Source organism: Phascolarctos cinereus, unplaced genomic scaffold (genome assembly GCF_003287225.1).
Source record: "Phascolarctos cinereus isolate Bilbo 61053 unplaced genomic scaffold, phaCin_HiC Scaffold_4;HRSCAF=312, whole genome shotgun sequence".
Taxonomy (NCBI): Eukaryota; Metazoa; Chordata; class Mammalia; order Diprotodontia; family Phascolarctidae; genus Phascolarctos; species Phascolarctos cinereus.
The window spans coordinates 73,716,275-73,735,691 of NW_027555847.1; the positions used below are offsets into that span (position 1 = coordinate 73,716,275).

General features: G+C 38.8%; 1 protein-coding gene across 7 annotated transcripts in view; it reads left to right on the forward strand.

The window, feature by feature from the left end:
* The window catches only part of COBL (cordon-bleu WH2 repeat protein), a 336,290-nt gene that overhangs the window by 120,172 nt on the left and 196,701 nt on the right, over positions 1 to 19,417 (forward strand). For 5 of the 7 annotated variants that reach the window (XM_020981301.2, XM_078152259.1, XM_020981299.2 and 2 more), the window contains 2 exons: positions 8,465 to 8,556; positions 12,519 to 12,593. In XM_020981301.2, the coding sequence (XP_020836960.1) occupies positions 8,465 to 8,556; positions 12,519 to 12,593 (167 nt within the window). The remainder of the gene's footprint in view (positions 1 to 8,464; positions 8,557 to 12,518; positions 12,594 to 19,417) is intronic. The other 2 variants (XM_020981298.2, XM_020981300.2) reach the window with 1 other exon arrangement.

Here is a 19,417-nt window from a genome sequence, read left to right on the forward strand (position 1 = left end):
GGGGATTTGAAACATCTGTAGCCTACCTGGGGGGATGATATCCATGTGGAGTGGTATCTGCTTCTTAGAGACTAGTAAACTGGAGCATCCGTGGTTATTTTGCTTTGCTACATTGGGTGCAGCCTATTCCATTGGCTACATAGCCAGAAAGAGTCTTTAAAACATCTTAACTCAACACCTGTGAGTCTTTTGCTACATCCAGCCTGCCTTGGATTCCTGCAGCTCTGGATCCTAGAATCTTCCAGGCTGGATTGGCGACCCTACTCCCTGCACCTAAAACAGAAAAGAAAGAAGGAGAAGTCCAAAGCCCTAGACCTACATTTTTTGGGACCATATAGCCTAAGAGGAAGAGAGGAAGAAGAGATCCTAGGTCACCTCCTCCTGTAGGGTATGGTTTCACCAGCTGTGAATGAAGGAATGTGTGATGCAATTCATCTTTCTGTTCATGTACCCAGTAGAAAAGGCTGCTCTCAACCATGTGGTAGGCCAATGAATTATGTCCTCCCTTTTCCCAGAAGCACGTCCCTAGCATCTTCCATTTAAATGAATAACAGTGTCCTTGGTAGTCTAAGCATATCGCACACTCCTTGTTACACTAGTAATACACTAAGAATCAATCAACAAGTTCTCAACTGTTTCAGTTACTGTGCTAGGTGCTAGGGATACGAGTGAGCTTATTCTAAAAATGATATGAATGACAAGATGAAGAGAGGAAGACAGGAAGAATCAGTTCATTATCTTGTCTATTTCAGGAATCTAGGTTTGAACCAAAGTAGCTGTAATGCAAGTAGAGAGGAGAGACTAGATGTAGGTGAGACTGTAAGCATAGATTGGGTAGATTTAGCAGTTTATAAGATGTGTAGAGATAAGAGAATGGGAAGAGTGAAAGATGAATGAACACTTATGAACCTGGGAGATTGTGTCACCAAGAACAGAAATGCAGAGCTTGGTGGGATGGTAAGGTTGGGTGGGGAAAAGCATATGATTCTGAGATATAGAGCTGGAAGGGACTTTAGAGGCTGGGTCCAGTGTTCTCATTTCATAGATGACGAAACAGGCTGAGAGAGGTTAAGTGACTTGCTGAAGGGTCACACAACCAGGAAGTGTTTGAGGCAGGATTTGAACTCGGGTCTTCTGATCCAAGCTCTATCCGTTGAGACACCTCATTGAAAAGATGATGCGTTCTGTTTTTGATGTGCTGAGTTTGAGTGAGGAATTACTGGTAAGATACCCAAAGTCGAAGACATTTGTAAGTATGGCAGGAACTCTGGAGAAAGGTTGAGGGTGGAGATTCAGATTTAGAGTCTTCTTCGTAGAGGGGATAACTGAAGCTAGCAGAATAAATGAGATTTCTCAATGGAAGAATATAGAAAGAGAAAGAGGGCCAAGGCCAGCTTATTAGGTGACAGGAGGAAAAGCCAGTGAAAGACACAGATAGGAGAGGTGCAATTCCGTAAGAGAGATATATCTGAGAAGCCAAGGGAGAGACAGATATCAAGAAGGGGAAATGTACTCTGTGCCACAGAGAAATCAGGGAAAATAAGAACAAGAAAAAAGGTTGAGAAAATTCCTAATCATAGGCCTGGATTCCTCCCTCTTCTTCTCTGTCCCTTCTCCCCACCTCCCCTCAAAGAAAAGAAAAAAATAACGCCTCAAAAATGGAGCGTAGGCTTTCCTTCCTTAAAATGGAATTGTTTAAAAATAATATTTTGGAAACAATTAATATTGGAGTTTTGTCCAATTTTTTTCCAATATACTTATTAAACTTAAATGAGAAAACCCTGGGGGTCTTTCTAATACTCCAATCCATGATATGGTTATATGTCATAGGATAATGGACCCTGAGCTGGAAGGGACCCGAAAGGCCATCTTGTCTAACCCCATCATGGTACAAATAAGTAACTGAGGCCCAGAGAGGTTAAAGGAAACATAAGTTTGCCTGGTTATTGGTAAGATGATGAAATTCCAAATGTTGTTCGAAAGATAAATACAAAGTGCTCTACCAGGAAAAGGTCTGATGAAACCTGATTTTCTGCCACTTAATTGGTCTCTAAGCTCATGGTTTCCTGTAACGTAGCCCTGCCATCCAGCAGGTAAAACAACCGAGATACCGGCACACACACCTACTGCCAAGGGATTCCCTGACTTTTTGGCTAACAAGCCTCCCTGCCACACTTCAGTGGCAGTCAAAGCACACAGTGCCAAACACCGAGGAAGGGGAAGATGGATTCCTTTTCCTTGCTCCTTTTTTAGATGGTCTTTCCTCCCCTCCTCTCCCCTTACCCTCCTACTCTTTTCCTATTTCAGACTTCCATCGAACTGCTTTTGGATCTCGCTAAGTGGCCCATTCCCTTCATGATTCACATTTTTGGGAGCTCTGCTCCCAGGCCTGCAGCTGCTTGAGGGTATTTTCAGGAGAGTTCCTCTAGGATGGTCACTTTACCACTGAATTCATTGATCTTCCTTCTTTGGTTTCCTGAGGCTTTGGGAGTTGAGTTTGAAAGTTAGTTGCAACAACTCACCCCCAAAAAAGAAGCTCTCCTGCCCTCTACTGGTACAAAAATTCTCAGCAGCAGAGAAATCAACCTAAAAAAACTCAACAGATTTGTCCAGGTAGCTGTAATGGAGGCAGATACTTTTGAGTTAGTACATCCATAGAGAGGCAACATGGTGGAGTGAGAAGAGATTAGAACTGGATTGCAATCCTTTCTCCAACAATTATCTGTGTGAACGCAGGCAAATCAGTTGGCCCCTAGAACCTCAGTTTCCTCTTCTGTAAAATGGGGTTAACAATACAGGTAACAAACACCTCCTTCCCAACAGCAAATAAAATAAATGTGTATAAATCACTTTGTACACTGTTTTTATTATTATCATGTGTTTGGTTATGCCGTTGTTGAGCCTTTTTTTTAACTATTTTCCCCTGCTTGTTTTCTCATTGGCTACTTTTTCCAGTTCTTCTGACCAAAACTCAATCAGAACCTTCTCTGGTCTATCGAGGTACAGTAAAGGAAAACTGAAGATGGCAGCTGAGCTCTCTTTAAGGATCTGCTTTGCATGGCTCTGGTTTAGAATGCAGAGTTTGGGGGGTGGCTGTGTAATGTGGAACATAATGAAATAAGACAGTTGGTGGTACCTGTGGATTTGGGAGTAGGAGGAGGGCTGTGTGTTACAACTGCATCATGATTGATTACATCCTTTCCTAATTTCCTTTTGAGTGGGAGGAAAAAAATAGGGGAATATCCACTGTTTGAAAATCTGCTGTGGTGATCACATCTGCTTATGAATGAGGCTGCCCTAGAAAACAAATACTTCATGAATCATGGACCCCCACCCCCACCAAGTAGCTATAAACCATTAGATCAGAGGCCAGGTCATACATGCAAAGTAAGAGATCAGTTTTCCACATTCTTACCTGCCTTTACTGTGAATGGAAATTTGTGCCTTCCCAGCTCAGAGTACATTGGCCTTGAACTTTTTTACTTTTAGTGTGACTTTTTCATCCATATTTTGCACTTATCCGTTTGTTAGGTTTGTTTTTTGGTTGTTGTTGTTGTTGGTAACTGATTTTTTTTTTGATTTGTACCCCCAAAGGAGTACTAAAGTCACAGAGAAATCCTGTACTGCCCTATGGGATAACTCAGGACTGCCTTTTAGAAATATTTTTAGGAAAGCAGAAAAGAGACCCCTTGGTACAACGTAAAGGGGACTGAATTTACAGCCAGAAGACCTGTGTTGGAACTCTGGGTCTGGCCATTTATTTCCAGTGTTTAAGTTAAATAAGTCATTTGTCCCTCAAAACGTTAGTTTCCTAATCTCTGAAATGAGGGGGTGTGAGATTTCTTCTGACACTAAAACTCTTTGATCCAAAAAGAAAACCATGGTTTTGGTCTCAGTAATAGCACTTTATAATCTGTGAGTGTATGGTGCACATCAGTGCTGTGTGCTAACCCATAGTTAATCTTCCTACTTTTACACATTTTGTCCAATTTAAAAAGTAGGGTCTGGTTAATTACATGCTTAAGCGCACAAGAGCGCCCCCCCCCCAAATTGCTTTGTGTCAACCCAAGTGTAAATACATGAATTTACAGATATAAGATGCATTATAAACTAACACCTCACTAATTCAGGTCAATTTACTGGGAAAGTGGTCACTCTGAATTAGTTATAGAACTCTTGATTATGCAGTGTTTTTGTTACTTTCACATGCATACAATTAATCAGCAAGCCACTGTTAAAGGCCTTCTACTTGTCAGGCACAGTGCTAGGTACTAGGGATACAAAAACAAAATTAAAATCAACCCTGCCTTCAAGGAGATTTTGTTCTGTTGGGAGAGACAGGTATGAGTGGTCAGAATATGTTAAACATAAATATTAGGTCCTTTTGAGGGTGATTCAAAGCTGGAGGTGCCCTTAACAAAGATGAGAAAGTTTGGAAGAAGGGGAGCTGGAGATGCCCATGGGACATCCAGTGAGATATCTGGAAGGCAGTTGGTGATGAAAGACTGGAACTCAGGAAAGTGACACGGGCTGTATGTGTAAATGCTTATTGAAGTTGGCCTGGATTCGATTTTATCATATAGAGAGCAAAAGTTTACCCTTTTGAGTATTCTTTCGTCAATTTACCATCAATTTTGAATTAATAATATTCAAATACATAATAGTTTACTTTTCACTCCATACAGCTAATTACTTACTCAGTTTCCTGGACGTAGAATGTCCCATGAAATCGGGATCTGTATGGCCATCTCAGACGCCATTAGGAAAATCTGAAGTTACTTTCTCTGCTTCCTGAGAATGATTCCTCTGTATCAACTGCCCAGCCTGAAATTCACCTGCTCCCCATGTCCCACCTGTCCTTCTGGAGCCAAAGTTGTTAGCCTAAATAACAATAGACAAAGTCTGTTTTATCACCTCAGCTTAGCTGAGGCCAGAGCTTCATGGAATTGTAGGCAATTGGTAGTTTTGGGGAGGATATCAAGAAGAAGGTGATTACAGAAATAAAACAAAGTACCCTTAGCATCAGGAAGCACATGCTGTTTCTGATGCTAGAAAGTGACTGAACTTTTACCACTGGGCCTACCCAGACCCAAAAGGCCTTCTGGCTCCTTGTCCCCGGGTGTCATCTCACTTACCTGGAGAGATTCACCCTTAATCATCCCATCCTTTTCTACTGGTAATTTCTTTAGATGGATAAATGGGTGAGCCTATATGGAAATAGGTGACTGGGCAAAGAAATGTGCTTTCGTGGCAGTCATTTTGCTAGTCAGTAAACGTTTATTAAGCACCTCCTGTGTGCCTCACTCTGTGCTAAGCGACCGGTTCACACAGAAAGATAAATAGCAATCCTTGTTCTTGAACAGCTCACAATCTAAAGGGAAAGACATTTTGCAAACAATTATGTGCAAACAGGCTGTCTATATGCAGGATAAATTGGAAATAGTCCACAAAGGGAAGGCACTAGAATTAAGAGGGATCCAGAAAGGCTTCCTGGAGAAGGTGGAGTTTTAGCTGGGACTTGAAGGAAGTGAGGGAAGCGAGAAGATGGAAATGAATAAGGAGAGCGTTTCAGACTAGTGAAAATGTCCGGAGTCAGGAGATGGAATGTCAGGTGGGGGTGGGGGTAGGGGTGTGTATAGATCTGAACTATATAATGGATCATCCAGTTTTAATAAATCCACATATGTTTAGTTTGATCAACATTTATTAAGAGCCTACTATGTGCTGACCACTGACAAGCCTAACAAACTGTATGATACTAGGTCAGTCATATAAGTTGTCTGGACCTCAGTTTTCCTCATCTTTAAAATGAAAGGGCTGGACTAGACTCTTAAGACTCATTTCCCTCTCTAAACTTTGATACTGTATTTAGATAAAAATTGAGATGAAGACTAAACTTGTGATTTCACTGGCATAGAAAACACAGATGAGGAACCTCTTTCTGCCAGGGCATGTTGGCACCCTCTCTATAACTTATTCTTGGAGAGGTACTTAGAGCACTAAGAAATTAAGTGACTTGTGATCATACAAATAGTATATGTCGGACTTGAACTCATCTTCCTGATCTTAAGCCCTCCCTTTCTATATGCTAAACCATCCTGCCTTTTGGAATTAATATAGCTACATTGTATTTGAGAGGAAGCATAGTATAGGGTATAGAAAGCAGGCCTGAGCATCAGGTAGAGCTGTATTCCAGACCCTACTTCTAGCACCCAGTGGACAAGATGCAACCTCTCAGTGGCCTCAAGCAATCCTTTAAGCTTAGAAGTTGCTGGAGAGATGTAGGTATCCATTGGTAGAAGGAGTTTCTTCATTGAGAATTCTCTATACTTACTGGTCCAGTACAATAATTAAGGATTTTTGAAATAATTCCAACCATACTATTCCAATATGGGGTTAGCATAATTTGTATTTCATAAAACTTTTGTGTGACAGCTCTTTTGTCTTTGTGTATCTTGGAGAATTTGGGTAGGGTTGTGACCAAAGAATTTTAAAAGAGATATTGGAATTTAAGTTAGCTGTTTTCCTTTAGGTGAGTTTACATAAAGACCACAATCTCCTTGAGGAGTTGTACATACATATCTGAGATTAGGAGCTTTGATTGAAAACATTAATCTAATGCTATTCAAATAATGGTTTTAGAAAATTACACATTGGGCAGCTAAGTGGCGCAGTGGATAGAGTACTGGCCTTGGATTCAGGAGGACCTGAGTTCAAATACGGACTCAGACACATAACAGTTACTAGCTGTGTGACCCTGGGCAAGTCACTTAACCCTATTGTCTACCCCTCCCCCCCAAAAAAAGTCTTTGAATGCAATTAGTTAAGTATTTGGGGGGCAGCTAGGTGTCGCAGTGGATATAGCACCAGCCCTGGAGTCAGGACGACCTGAGTTCAAATCCGGCCTCAGACCCAACACTTGGCACTTACTAGCTGTGTGACCCTGGGCAAGTCACTTAACCCCAATTGCCTTGCCAAAAAAAAAAAAAAGAAAAAGAAAAGAAAGGTACACATTTTCCTTAGCCTGTCTTTCCTCTTGGGTGTTCATAAACTTTGACTTCACTAACAATCTTTTTCTTGTGTGCCCTTAACACTTCTAACTTTTGGCATGAATTCTGGAGTGAGTAGATGCAGGAATAAAGTAATCCTTAGCCTTGTTTGGGGAGGTAGCATCTTGATCATCCTAGTTTCTAAAATAGTCATCTCCAGCTGATGAATTAGAATTCTACTTGCTGTAAAAATGCAGAGAGACATGCAGAGAGAGCAAGGAAAGCCAATTCCTTTTCTTTCTTCCTGCCTGCCTTAGTTTACCCATCAGTAAAGTTAGGACAATAATAACTGCTCTTCCCACTTCCTAGAATAATTGTGACACTCACATAGATGATGACTGAAAAAGGACTTTCAGAGTGTTATTTGTGACTATATAAAGGTTTGATTTTTGGTGAAATATCATATATATTATTAATAGTGAATTTTTATAGAGTGGCATAAACTATGAAAACGGAAAACCTGTCCTCATTGCTCCAAAGCACTTGATTTAGGCTCTAGCCATCAAGGTCTAAAGAGAATTGAACCAGCTTAGCTGCTGGACTAGCCAGAGGTTCTTTGCCTCACAAATCTAGATACTGGCATCTTTGCTGCACACGTTTAACAGTAATGTTAATGGTGAGACTTACATGTGCCTTTGACGTTATTAAAGAGCCTGGCAATAGGCTGGATAGCTAAAATCTTCAATCAAAGGCAATTGGAATGTGGAATACTTAAGATTTTTAAATGTGGTTACTTTTGACAAGGATTATCCAATTATCACGCATGGAAGTTAGAAGGCATTTCAAGCAAATCTTTCCCCTTCTTTCCTGAGAGGGAAAGAGGAGCCCACCAGAGAAATATAATCATGGAAGAAAAACTGCCCAGACTGAAGGAGATCAGGGAAGAGATTTGGTAATGGATCTGGTAATGTAGGTCATGAAAGTTTCTAATTTCAGAGTTTCTGATACCATCAGTGTTGTTCTCTGAACTGAAGAGCAGGTTTTTTTTTTCAAGTAGAAAGTGTTGTTGTACCTCATATAATTAAGCCTCTTTGATCCCATATTTAATTCCTGAAGCATGGCACCTATTACACTGCTCCTATAGTCCCTACAGCCTGAGAAATTTCTATTCAGAGCACTGTTCACCCCACCCACCTATCCCCCAAAATGCCTTTCTTTAAAAAATTTGCTAAAGATATCTAACTTTCAGAAAAAAATCCCACTTCGGTTTATTTTCATTTCTAAATAGGTTTTTAAGGGGTTGGACAGCTGTCACTAAACTACTAATGGAAGCTAAGCTCACTTTATACTGTTTGCTCTTTCATGTTTTTATTTTTTTCTTCAACTTGTGTTTTAAAAACTTGGAATTCTTTGAAGTCCTGAGTCTTCAAGATATATCAGTGAGAAATAATTGTGACTAATTTAATTCTTTTCAGAAACCTATAGAAAATCACTGGGTAGTGATGTCGTGGACAAAGAGAAGAAGAAATTTCTGGGATTTTTCAAAGTCAGTAAAAGAAGCAATAAGGTAATAAATAACTCGGCTGCTTTTCCTTGGACAGAGATAACATTGTGTGTCAAATACTCTCATTTTTGAAAAGTATTTACGTTTCAGAAAATTAATTCCTTGAGGTATACATTAACTTATCATTAATTTGTAAAGTGTGACTTGCAGATCAGAGCATTTATGATTTCAGATATAACCCTAGGTGTGAAAAATCTTGTTTTTTTACCTATGTGTTAGAATAGAGTTTATATAAAATTTGCCCCCTCTCTTTATACTGTGAAACTGGAAAACATGACCACGAAACTCCAGAGCCCTTAATTTTTTACTCCAGCCACCAAGACTGGGAGTGGGGAACCTACGGCCTCGAGGCCATGTGTGGCCCTGTAGTGTAGCCCTTTGAATCATTCATGCCATGTTTCAGGAATGAATCATTCACGTGGCTGCACTTGAGGACCTAGAGGGCCACATGTGGCCTCAAGGCTGTATATTCCCCACCCCTGGAAGGAGAACTTAACCAGCTCAACCCCTGACACCTGGGTGTTCTTGGCCTTACACATTTGATTACCAAAGAATATTTGCCTAGGAGGCTCTTCCATTGTCATGTGGAATACAGCCATATCATTTATTTCTCTTTATAATATGAAATATTTTTAAACTTGGTATTTTGGGAATATCATTGAGAAGCTTTTCAGAATTAGCACGCTCACACACCAGGTGTCTGATAGAAAAGAATTGATTTGATTGTTATATAAGGAACACATTTGTTTTGTGGTATCATTTCTGGGCTGTCCAAAGCTATTAATACTTTCTTGACTAAGAAACAAAAATATCTGGTAAATATATGTGATCTATAATCAGTGTAACTTATATTGTTTTGATATTTGTGTTTTCATTTATCTCCAGTTTTCTTCATTAAAAAAGACCAAAGGAGGGGCAGCTGGGTGGCACAGTAGATAGAGCACCAGCCGTGGAGTCAGGAGGACCTAAGATCAAATCCAGCCTCAGACACATAACACTCACTAGCTGTGTGACTCTGGGCAAGTCACTTAACCCCAATTGCCTCATATTTGGGGAAAAAAGATGACCAAAGCAGAGTATAGAAATAAACTTTTTTGAGCAATGGGATGCTTTATTTGGCCCCTCAATTTTGTAGTTAAGTTTTCCTAATGATAAGCATTTGAGGTTTTGAATAGCAAGGCACTAAAATGCTTGTACGAACCAAAATAAAGTCATAGTTTATTTCACTGAGGCCTTCAGTTCATTGACATATGTTGACTAAGGGATAGGACAATTAGAACATTTCTGATTCTCCTTATTGTTGTTCTGGGAGAAATACCTTAACTGTGGCATGAAGAGAATTGAGAGATAGCAAAGACAGTTTTATAAAAACTAAGATTTGTTTAATCTTTATATCTATTAACTTCTTTTTTGCTTTCTCTACTTAGGTTATTTCTGGTATCTCTTACTAATTAGTTGAGGAGCAGTTAGATGGTGTAGAGTACTGGACCTAGAGTCAGAAAGACTCCTCTTACTGAGTTAAAATCTGGCCTCAGCTGCTTACTAGCTGTGTGATCCTGGGCAAGTCATTTAACCCTGTTTGCCTTAGTTTCCTTATCTGTAAAGTGAGCTGGAGAAAGAAATGGCAAACTACTCCAGTATCTCTGCCAGGAAAATCCCAAATGGGGTCAGCAGAGAGTCAGACATAGCTGAAAAATGGCTTAATAACAACAAAACAACTTACTTGTTAATTTTTATTCTATTATCATTTTTGTTTAAATTGCAACTTTGTTCTTTTCCTACCATTACAGTTGGTCTTGTTTGTGCTGAATCAACCTTCATTTGCCCTTTTTTGGGGGCAGTAGTAGGCAGAGAGGTGGCACAGTGGATTCAGATCCTTCCTTAGACCCTTAATTGTTTGACCCTGAGCAAATCATCCAACCACTCTCAGTCTCAGTTTCCTCAGCTGTAAAATGGGTTAAGGTTATGTTTAAAGATACCTACTTCCTAGGATTGTTGTGAGGATTGAATAAAAGGATATATGTGAAGTGCTTTGCAAACCTTGTAACTAAAGGTATGCTGGTAAATATTTAACAACTGGACTTCTGGAGAAATAATGTAAAGGCAACATACTTCCAAGTTTAATCTGCATTATTAACATTTCTCTATTACTTTCTTAAGTCTAAACAATTAATAAAACGACAAATCAAGCCCTACTTTGTAGCTTTGCCAAGGTATAAATACACTGAAAATTTAACATTTGGCTCTTGTGAGCTGGTTCAAGCTTCGGCATATCTCTGCTTATATATTGCAGTATGTAAATGCTGGCCTTATTTTTTTTTGGTTATTTCATCGTTTTCTGCTGGTTGAAGTCTTTGGTCCCCTCCCTTTACACCACTAATTTCCTGCTATTTTTACTCTCTTCTTTTGTGTCAGTGCCTTTTTGTGTATGTGGGTTGATTAGCTGTTAGGTAAGCAAAAAATGTTTTGCACTCTATAAAGAAGGTTAATATAATAATCATAATAGCTCAGTCAGAAAATTTAAAAGCACTTTAGATCCAATTTCTCAGTTTGGTTAACTGCTCATATTTCTAGAATGCTTTCATAATTACAAACTACTTGCTGAGATAACTCTCTGAGGTGGTGAGTTTAGATATTATCCCCATTTTACAGGTAGAAGAATTGAATCAGAGGCCTAGAGAGTTTAAATGAATTCACGTTGCCCAAAGTTACATAGCTAGTAAGAAGAATGTCCCGGACTTAAACCCAGGTCTCCTGGCTCTAAGGTCAATATTCTTCCTACTGCAACTCCCTCCTTGTTCTTTAGATGAGTTTCTGTAACCTTATTCATCTTATCAAAATTACATCAGCCATGTAGTAGCAAAACTAGGAAAACTCACTCTTAGAGATGGACCAGCCTAGTGGTTTGTTCCACTAAGGTCCTAAATTTCCTTATGCTCTTTTATTTTATTCTACTTTCATAAAGGGTTCTAAAGTGTGTTTTTTTAAAATAGCCATAACAACATTAATTCTCATGTCATTGTAATTAATATAACATACACTCCTCATCATTGTAGTGATACGAGTTGTTCATGAGATTTTTTCAGCAACCTAATATCGGAGGAACAGACCATATGCTAAAAGTAGTCAAACTCTTCAGTTTAACCAATCAGCTGTTTTTATCTTTTATTTTTTAATTTGAAATGTTGAGCTGGTCTTAAGGGAAGGCTTGAAATCTTAGGTAATTCACAAAACAAAGTGTCTAAGTTATCTTAAAAAGAAAAAAAAGTACAGCCCCAAGAGCAAAAATATTTTTTACATTATGTAACAATCCCTTTCTCTCTTCCCTTCTAAAAAAGGGTAATTTCAATGAAAGAATCCATTAAACCCACCATCTTATGTCATACGAAAATTCAGTAAGAAACTCGCATGCATATATGTTTGTTTCTTACTGAATTTATCTTACATCTGTGTTAATGTAGAAAAATCAGAACCTTGGTTGGTCGGTCAATGATACTTTATTAAGCTCTTGGGAAGGATGATAGAAACCAAAGAAATACACCTCTCTCTGAAAAAGTTTCCAGAGTCATAGAAGCAGCAAAAAAAAATTGGGGAACCTCAGAGACATCTAGTCCAACTCATAACCAAGTAAAATACTCCTTTATGTGCAAAGAAATAAAAATAGAAAGCTAAACACAGCTAGATAAAACAATATAGCAACATGCCAAATGGGCAGTAACCCTGGCTCAGGATTTTAATAAGTTAACCAATTAAGTATAGTACTCATGCCCTAATTTTTGGAGATATTGGTATCTCTAACATCACCCTTTATTCATAGCTAGTCCCCAAGGAACCCATAAGAGAATCTGGCTTTTAATTAATTTTGGTAGTCTTGGACTTCTAGTGGTTTTGCTGATTATTTATTTGAGGTCTTAAAATTGTTTTTTTTTTCACCTGATTCTTTGGGTAACTTACTTGTGTTCCAGGCTGAACAGCATGGGATGCTAAGAGTGGACAGTGATGAGGATATTTTAAAGTCAACCACTGAAAAGAACTTTAATGTGAGTACTAACCCTGCTAATAGGTGCTTGTAGCTAACCACACCTATAGGACTGGCTGTCGTAACTGAGAAAAAGGAAATTAAAGTTACAGATCACCTCATTGTCTATGCTATGGTTTTTAACTTAAAATATCCATGTTTGGTACCCAGTTGTACACATATGTGAAAACACACACACACACACACACACACAGCCTCATACTGTTAGCTTTTCAGCAGTGTCATCAATAATCACTCTGGCTGTGTAACTCCTCTTCATTGTGTTTAATGGAAATGAAAGCCTACAGTAATTATTTAAGTCATTGGGTTATGTGAGTTTCAACTTATGGATATATGCTTCCCCACACCTCCCTCATCAGTTGGCCAGTTCAGAACTTCTCATTTAGAAAGTCTAACTTTCCTTGTTTTAACTATTTATAGTTGGGTCCTAATTAGTGCAAATAAGCAAACCCAGAAAGTGATGTCTTATTATTCAGATTTGTTTTGCCTATTGCCATTGAGCTGGTGGAACCAGTTACCATATTTTATGTACTTATACATTTTTGTTGTTGTTGTTGTGTGGGGCAGCTAGGTGGCACAGTGGAAAGAGTGCCAGGCCTGGAGTTGGGAAGACCTGAGTTCAGATCTGGCCCCAGACACTTACTAGCTGTGTGACCTTAGCAAATCTCTTAACCCTGTTTGCCTCAGTTTCCTCATCTATAAAATGAGCTAGAGAAGGAAATGGCAAACCACTATAGCATCTTTGCAAGAAAATCCCAAAAGAGGTTACGAAGAGTTGGACGTGACTGAAAATGATTAAACAACAAAAAAAATGTCATTTAAAATGGTGTGAATTTGAATACATGCGACCATTTCATGATATTTATTATTTGGACCAATCAAAACCTAGCTGTATTGAGTTTCATGGTATAAGGGATGACATCTAGGAAATGTGTAATCAGAAAAGGTGGTATGCCAATCACATAGGAAGAACAAGAGAGAGTGCTGGAAACCATGAATTGTTTGAAGATCAAAAGGAGGACCATTCTGCATATTGGGTATGGTTCTTAGAGGTTTTATGGAAAAGCCAGAAGAAGAAGAAGAACGTAGGATACAATCAATCCATCAATCAACAAGTATTTATTAAGTACTGGCTATACTATGCTGGGTACTGCAGATGTGGAGGGGAAAAAAAGTAGAGCAAAACAAAGAGTTTACTTTTTTTCTTAACAAGGAGTTTACATTTTATCAGAAAAGACAGGTATTCATGCACACCCACAGAGAAAGAATGCCTACATCAGTGAGATTAGTTACCCATTGAAGCAGAAAAGTACCATTGAATTATCATTTACCTTTTACACATTAATCATTAAATAAGCATTTCTTAAATGACTTTTATATGCCAGGCAGTGTGCTAGGTGCTGGGGATGCAAACACAAAAAATGAAAGAGTCCTTACTGTCAAAAAGCTTACATTCTATTGGAGGGAGTTAATATGGACACATATAAATAAATACAAAATATATACAGATGAACACAATGTAACTTCTCATGTGGAAGTCACAAGGAGGGGAGATCAGGAGAAGTTCTCGCAGGAGGTGGCACTTGGGCTAAGCTTTGAAGGAAAATAGGGATTCTAAGAAGTGAAGGTAAGGAACGACTGCATTCCATGCATAGTGGGATCGTCTGTGTGGTAAAAGCATGGAAACAGGTGAAACTTTGGGAGTGAGAAACAGCAAGGAGGACAGTTTGGCTGAATCAGAGAGAAAGACAGAGACAGGAACAGTCTGTGATAAAGGTAGGCTGGAGGCAGATTGTGGAATTGCGTGAAGAGGCAAACAAAGGCTTCTGCATTTCATCCTAAAGTTATTGCACCCACTGGAGCTTTTAGAGCAGGAAAGTGATGTGGTCAGACATGTACTTCAGGTATACCATTCTGGCAGCTGTGTGGAGGATGAATTGGAAACGGGAAAAACCCTAGGCAGGGATATCACTTAGGAGGCTTCTGCAGTGGGCCAGGCAGGAAGTCCTGAAGACCTAAACTGGGTTTGATGATTGTATGCGGTGAGAAGGGGATGGATGTGTGACAGGTGTGAAGATTGAATGGGTAAGACAACTGATTAGATGGGGGTGAAAGGTGAGGGAAAACTAAAAGATAACTATGAGGTTGTAAACTTGGGTAATTGGAGGGATTCTAGTGGTCCCTTCCATGAAAAATAAGAAAGTTTGAAACAGGGGAGGTTATGGTGGAAAGTTAATAAATTCTGGCTTGAACAGATGTTGAATTTGAGCACTTGTAGGATGCCCAGTTCTAAAAGGACCATTAGTGATCCAGAATTGTAGCTCAGGAGAGAATTTGAGACTATAAATATATTGGAGAAACCTCAAAATGGGATTCTCGAGGTCTCCAGTCATGACTATTAGCATTTAGATGCAATTTGTTCCAGACGGAGTTCTACTAAAGACAGTCAAAATAGTCGTCTTACTAGAATGGTTCCATATTTTAAAACATCTTAAGGAATCAGTGATTCATTATATACTATCAGTCATCCCAGTAAGATACTTTTGGTAACAAGCATTTAAAGGTAAGTTACTTTGTAACAGTAAATGATCATAATGTACTTTTAAACTGTGCTGTTGTAAAAGTGTTGAAATGAATCTGTGGAGTAAAAATAAGTGTTATGTTTCTATAGTGCCATTTTAAAGCAGCACAGAAGGCTTTCGCCAAAGAAGAGTGAGCAAGGTAGAGCATAGAAGGCCCTGTTTCAATGCAATGCTAAAACACAAAAGGTGCCCAATTTGCATGACATCATATAGACAGAACAACCAAATAAGTAATAAATTTACCATTATTGTCCTGCCATTTATAGGAGCCTCAGTTAGCAAAGTCCTTTGGGGATGCCCTCAGATTTCATTGACAGGTACACCAGGTGGTTATAATCTCCTTTGGATTCCTGAATTTTTTTCAAGTGTCCTACTTGCTATTTATGTGAGCCTCTGAATTCTCCCACCCTTTTTCTGGAGAGAACCTCAGTCTCAGATCACTACTCTGAAAAGTGCAAAATTACAATGTACAAAACTAATTTATCTCACTGTCCCATAAATTTATATACTAAATATACTACTATTTTAGGTTTTCCATGAAAACCACAGCAAAGACAGACCTTCTCAACACATTCTGACACTGCCTTTAGTTAGCTGTATTAGCTTCCTGTTTGATTGGAATTCTAAATTTCAGACTCAAGACTGGAAATTTAGAAGCCAACATTATCCTTGGTTCATCTTAGGGCTAGGTTTCCTAGCATGATTTGTTTAATTTGAAATTAAGTTCAGACATAAGACTCAAGTCTTGAACTATATTATGCAAGTAACAATTAGATGGAGGCAACTGTTTTCTTCTTGTTACTACTGTAGCTGTAGCAGTATTTTCTGTACATAGTAGTAGGCAGCCAGCTCTGCTAAAGACAGAGGATGGAAATCAATTACAGAATGGTTAAATGTATTTAAAACCTGACAGTCATAATGATTGTCTTTGATATCTCTAAAGAGGAGTAATGTAATAAAGGTTTATTCCATCACTGTGAGTAGGAAGGACCTTAGCTAGGCAAGGTCCCAGGACCTTATTAATAATATTGGGGGCAGGGAACCTTGTTGCCAAGCTACTTCCTCAGTTCCAGAGACTTAGTGTGTGTGTGTGTGTGTGTGTGTGTGTGTGTGTGTGTGTGTGTGTGAGAGAGAGAGAGAGAGAGAGAGAGAGAGAGAGAGAGAGAGAGCGCTAGACCCCTTTGGCAGTCTGGTGAAGCTTATGGAGCCTTTCTCACAATTTCTCTTGTTTTTAAATAATTGAAAGAATTGCTAAATTTCAGTTAGAGGTCATCCCTTCCAAGTTCATAGATCCCCTGAAATCTGTCCACAGATCCCTTGATGATCTGTGCCCAACAAGGTTAAGAACTTCTATACATTATTTCTGAGTAATAGAAACTTGGAAAAAGAATTTTATCAGACTTCTTCTATTTTATTTTTATATTTTATTACCAAGATATGCAACCCCAACATTTGATAGCTCTTTCCTGTAGTCATGTTCAGTCTGACTTCATCACTGTGTTTGTGGCTCCATTTTCTCTCATCCCAAAGTGACAACCTGATTTTGCATGTGGTGATAATTATAGGTAGAGATCTTTATTATAATAATCAGTAGCATAAGTTTCATATTGAATTTTGTAAATAGCATATGCTCAAATACATCTTGTTACATTTGAAATGTCAAGTAATTTTGAAACCTGCCGTCTGGGCTGGATCAAGGATATACTTATGTATTTCTTTTTACTTTTAAACTTTCCATATAAATAGAATGATCTTACTATGAGTGATGTAAGTTTCCCTGGGACTGGAGCTTCAGTTTTTGTCTTTTCATATCTCAACCATCTGGCACAGTCGCTGGCATATAATAGTGGTTTGATAAATGCTCATTCCATCGAACACAAGAGAATTCTTAGTGACCTTCAAAGTACCTTGTACACAGTAAGAGCTTAATCTGTGTTAAACAAAATTGAATGTGCTCCATTAAATTCCAAATGACCTAAATGTTAACCCATAATGTGGTGGTGTTTTTATAACTAAATGAGCACTTGAAATATCCTTTCCCATATAATTTTATGCAGTTTATTCATGTTATAGATCATCCCTGCATGGTCCGGGAATTATTCCTTTTTCTGCCTAATAGGGAGAAAATTAAGTGGGTGGCCTGGTGTCTGTATAATTGGGCTGTTTTTAATATTGGAGTGAATTATCTGAGTGACTTCAGATCATATACTTCGCCTTCTGGGAAATATGCAACTCAAGAAGACAGGTTAAGTGGCTTCGGGGCAACATAGTTAAAGTAAATAATAGCGTATTCATACTGGAGCCAACTTTAGAGATTATCTCTTCAACCTTCTCATTTTACTTATGGAGAAAATGAGACCCAGGAAAGTTAAGTGACTTGGTCAAAGTTTTCCCCATTATGACAGATCATAGGATCATTGATGCAGAGCTGGGAGGCCCTAGAAGCCAGATTCAGTGGGAGATTGTGACCTTTTTCGCATCAGAAAACATACTAAGTGTCAGAGGGGGTCCTTTTGACTCCAGAGCCAATGCCTTTTTCACTGTACTACCCTGTCTTCCTGGGTCCTAAACCCAGATCTGTTGACTCCGGGTCCAGTGCCCTCTCCAGTAAGCTGCACTAGATAACTTAGAAAGGTCTTTTAAAATGGGCACGAAGGTACTGCTCTACTTGAGTAATTCCATGGATACACCAAGGGTACAGAGTGCTAGTCAGTGAAAGGGTAATGGGAAGATGTGTAGTGGCCATAAATAAGTTGAAGTGCATTATAAATAATGACTTGTGTGTGAGAAGTTCCTGAAAAGATGACATCCAGGGGATACATGAGTGGAAAATAAATAGTAGATGGACCACTCCAGTTCTGTCCTGGTGCCCCTATCATGTTAAAAGACCTGGAGGAAAGCTTCAAACATGTGGGTTGGGCCCTCTTACTGCATACTTAGAATAAGACTTTGGACCAACTCAATGAGGTGTACATATAACTTCATGTCTGGACATTAAATATTCTTCATCTGCTTGTTTTTTTCCTGAGTGATTAGTTAAACCAATCTCTTTAGAGTTATTGTGGATCTCATCTAGAAGGTCCTACAGTATTCCAGGACTGATTGCAGTCAGTGTATCATCTGGAAGACTTCCCCATCCATAGGGAATCCATTCTCTTCCATTTGGACTGAACTAGGCATCATCCATAACAAAAATAAATACTTAATTTTGAGTACATACAACACCTTCCTGTTTTATGCCTTATTTGAAATAAGTGAGTATGACCAAAGTTATTTATGTTTCCTTTGCTAACAAATAATTTTTCATTATCTTAAGACCGCATTTTGTTCAGTTGAATCAAATAATTATTTTATAACAAACAAATAAGAAATGCTTTGCAATCTTGTATTCTCTGTATCTTTCTCCCCAGGTCACCAACTTTAAGATCAGTGTTATATCCTTACTCTTCACTCTTACTCCCCCCATGTATCTAATCAGTTGCCAAATCTTGTTTCTACCTCCACAATTTGTCCTGTATATGTCCTCTTCTCTACACTTACATAGCTGTCATCCTAGATTTAGGCCTTTGTTGCCTTATCATCCAGTGGCCTAGATCACTGTAGTAGCATCCTAATTGGATTCCCTACCTCAAGTCTCCCCCACTCAGATTGTCTTCCACATTGCTGTCAAAAGCATGGGTCTGACCATGTCACATCCCAACTCAACTCCAGTCTTTCCCTATTATGTCTAGGAGCAAATATAAACTCCTCTGTTAGGTATTTTAAGTCTGTATATCTTGATCCTTTCCTGTCTTTCTACTCTGATTATACGTTCACATCACTTTATGGAGAAGACATATTGATTCGATGTTTCTCAGATATGTTGCTCCATTTCTTCTCTCATTGTCTTTATACAAGCTATCTAGCATACCTAGAATGCCTGCCCTCCTTGATGCTGCCTCATAGTTTGCCTGGCCACCTTCTATAGAAGATCTTTTATAAAAATATCTTTAAAAATATTTGTAAGTCACTTTGCACAGCACCTGTCACAGAGTATGTGTGATATCAATTCTTATTCCCTTCCCCTGGTCCCATAGCCTTCCCTTTTAAAGTTAACTTCCATCTAGATTGTATGGATCTTGTACTGATTTATATACCATTGTCTTCTCCCATTACAATGTAAGCTCCTTGAGAGCAGTGACTGTGTTTTGTGTGTGTGTGTGTGTGTGTGTGTGTGACCAGGACTTCGTAAAGTGCCTGACAC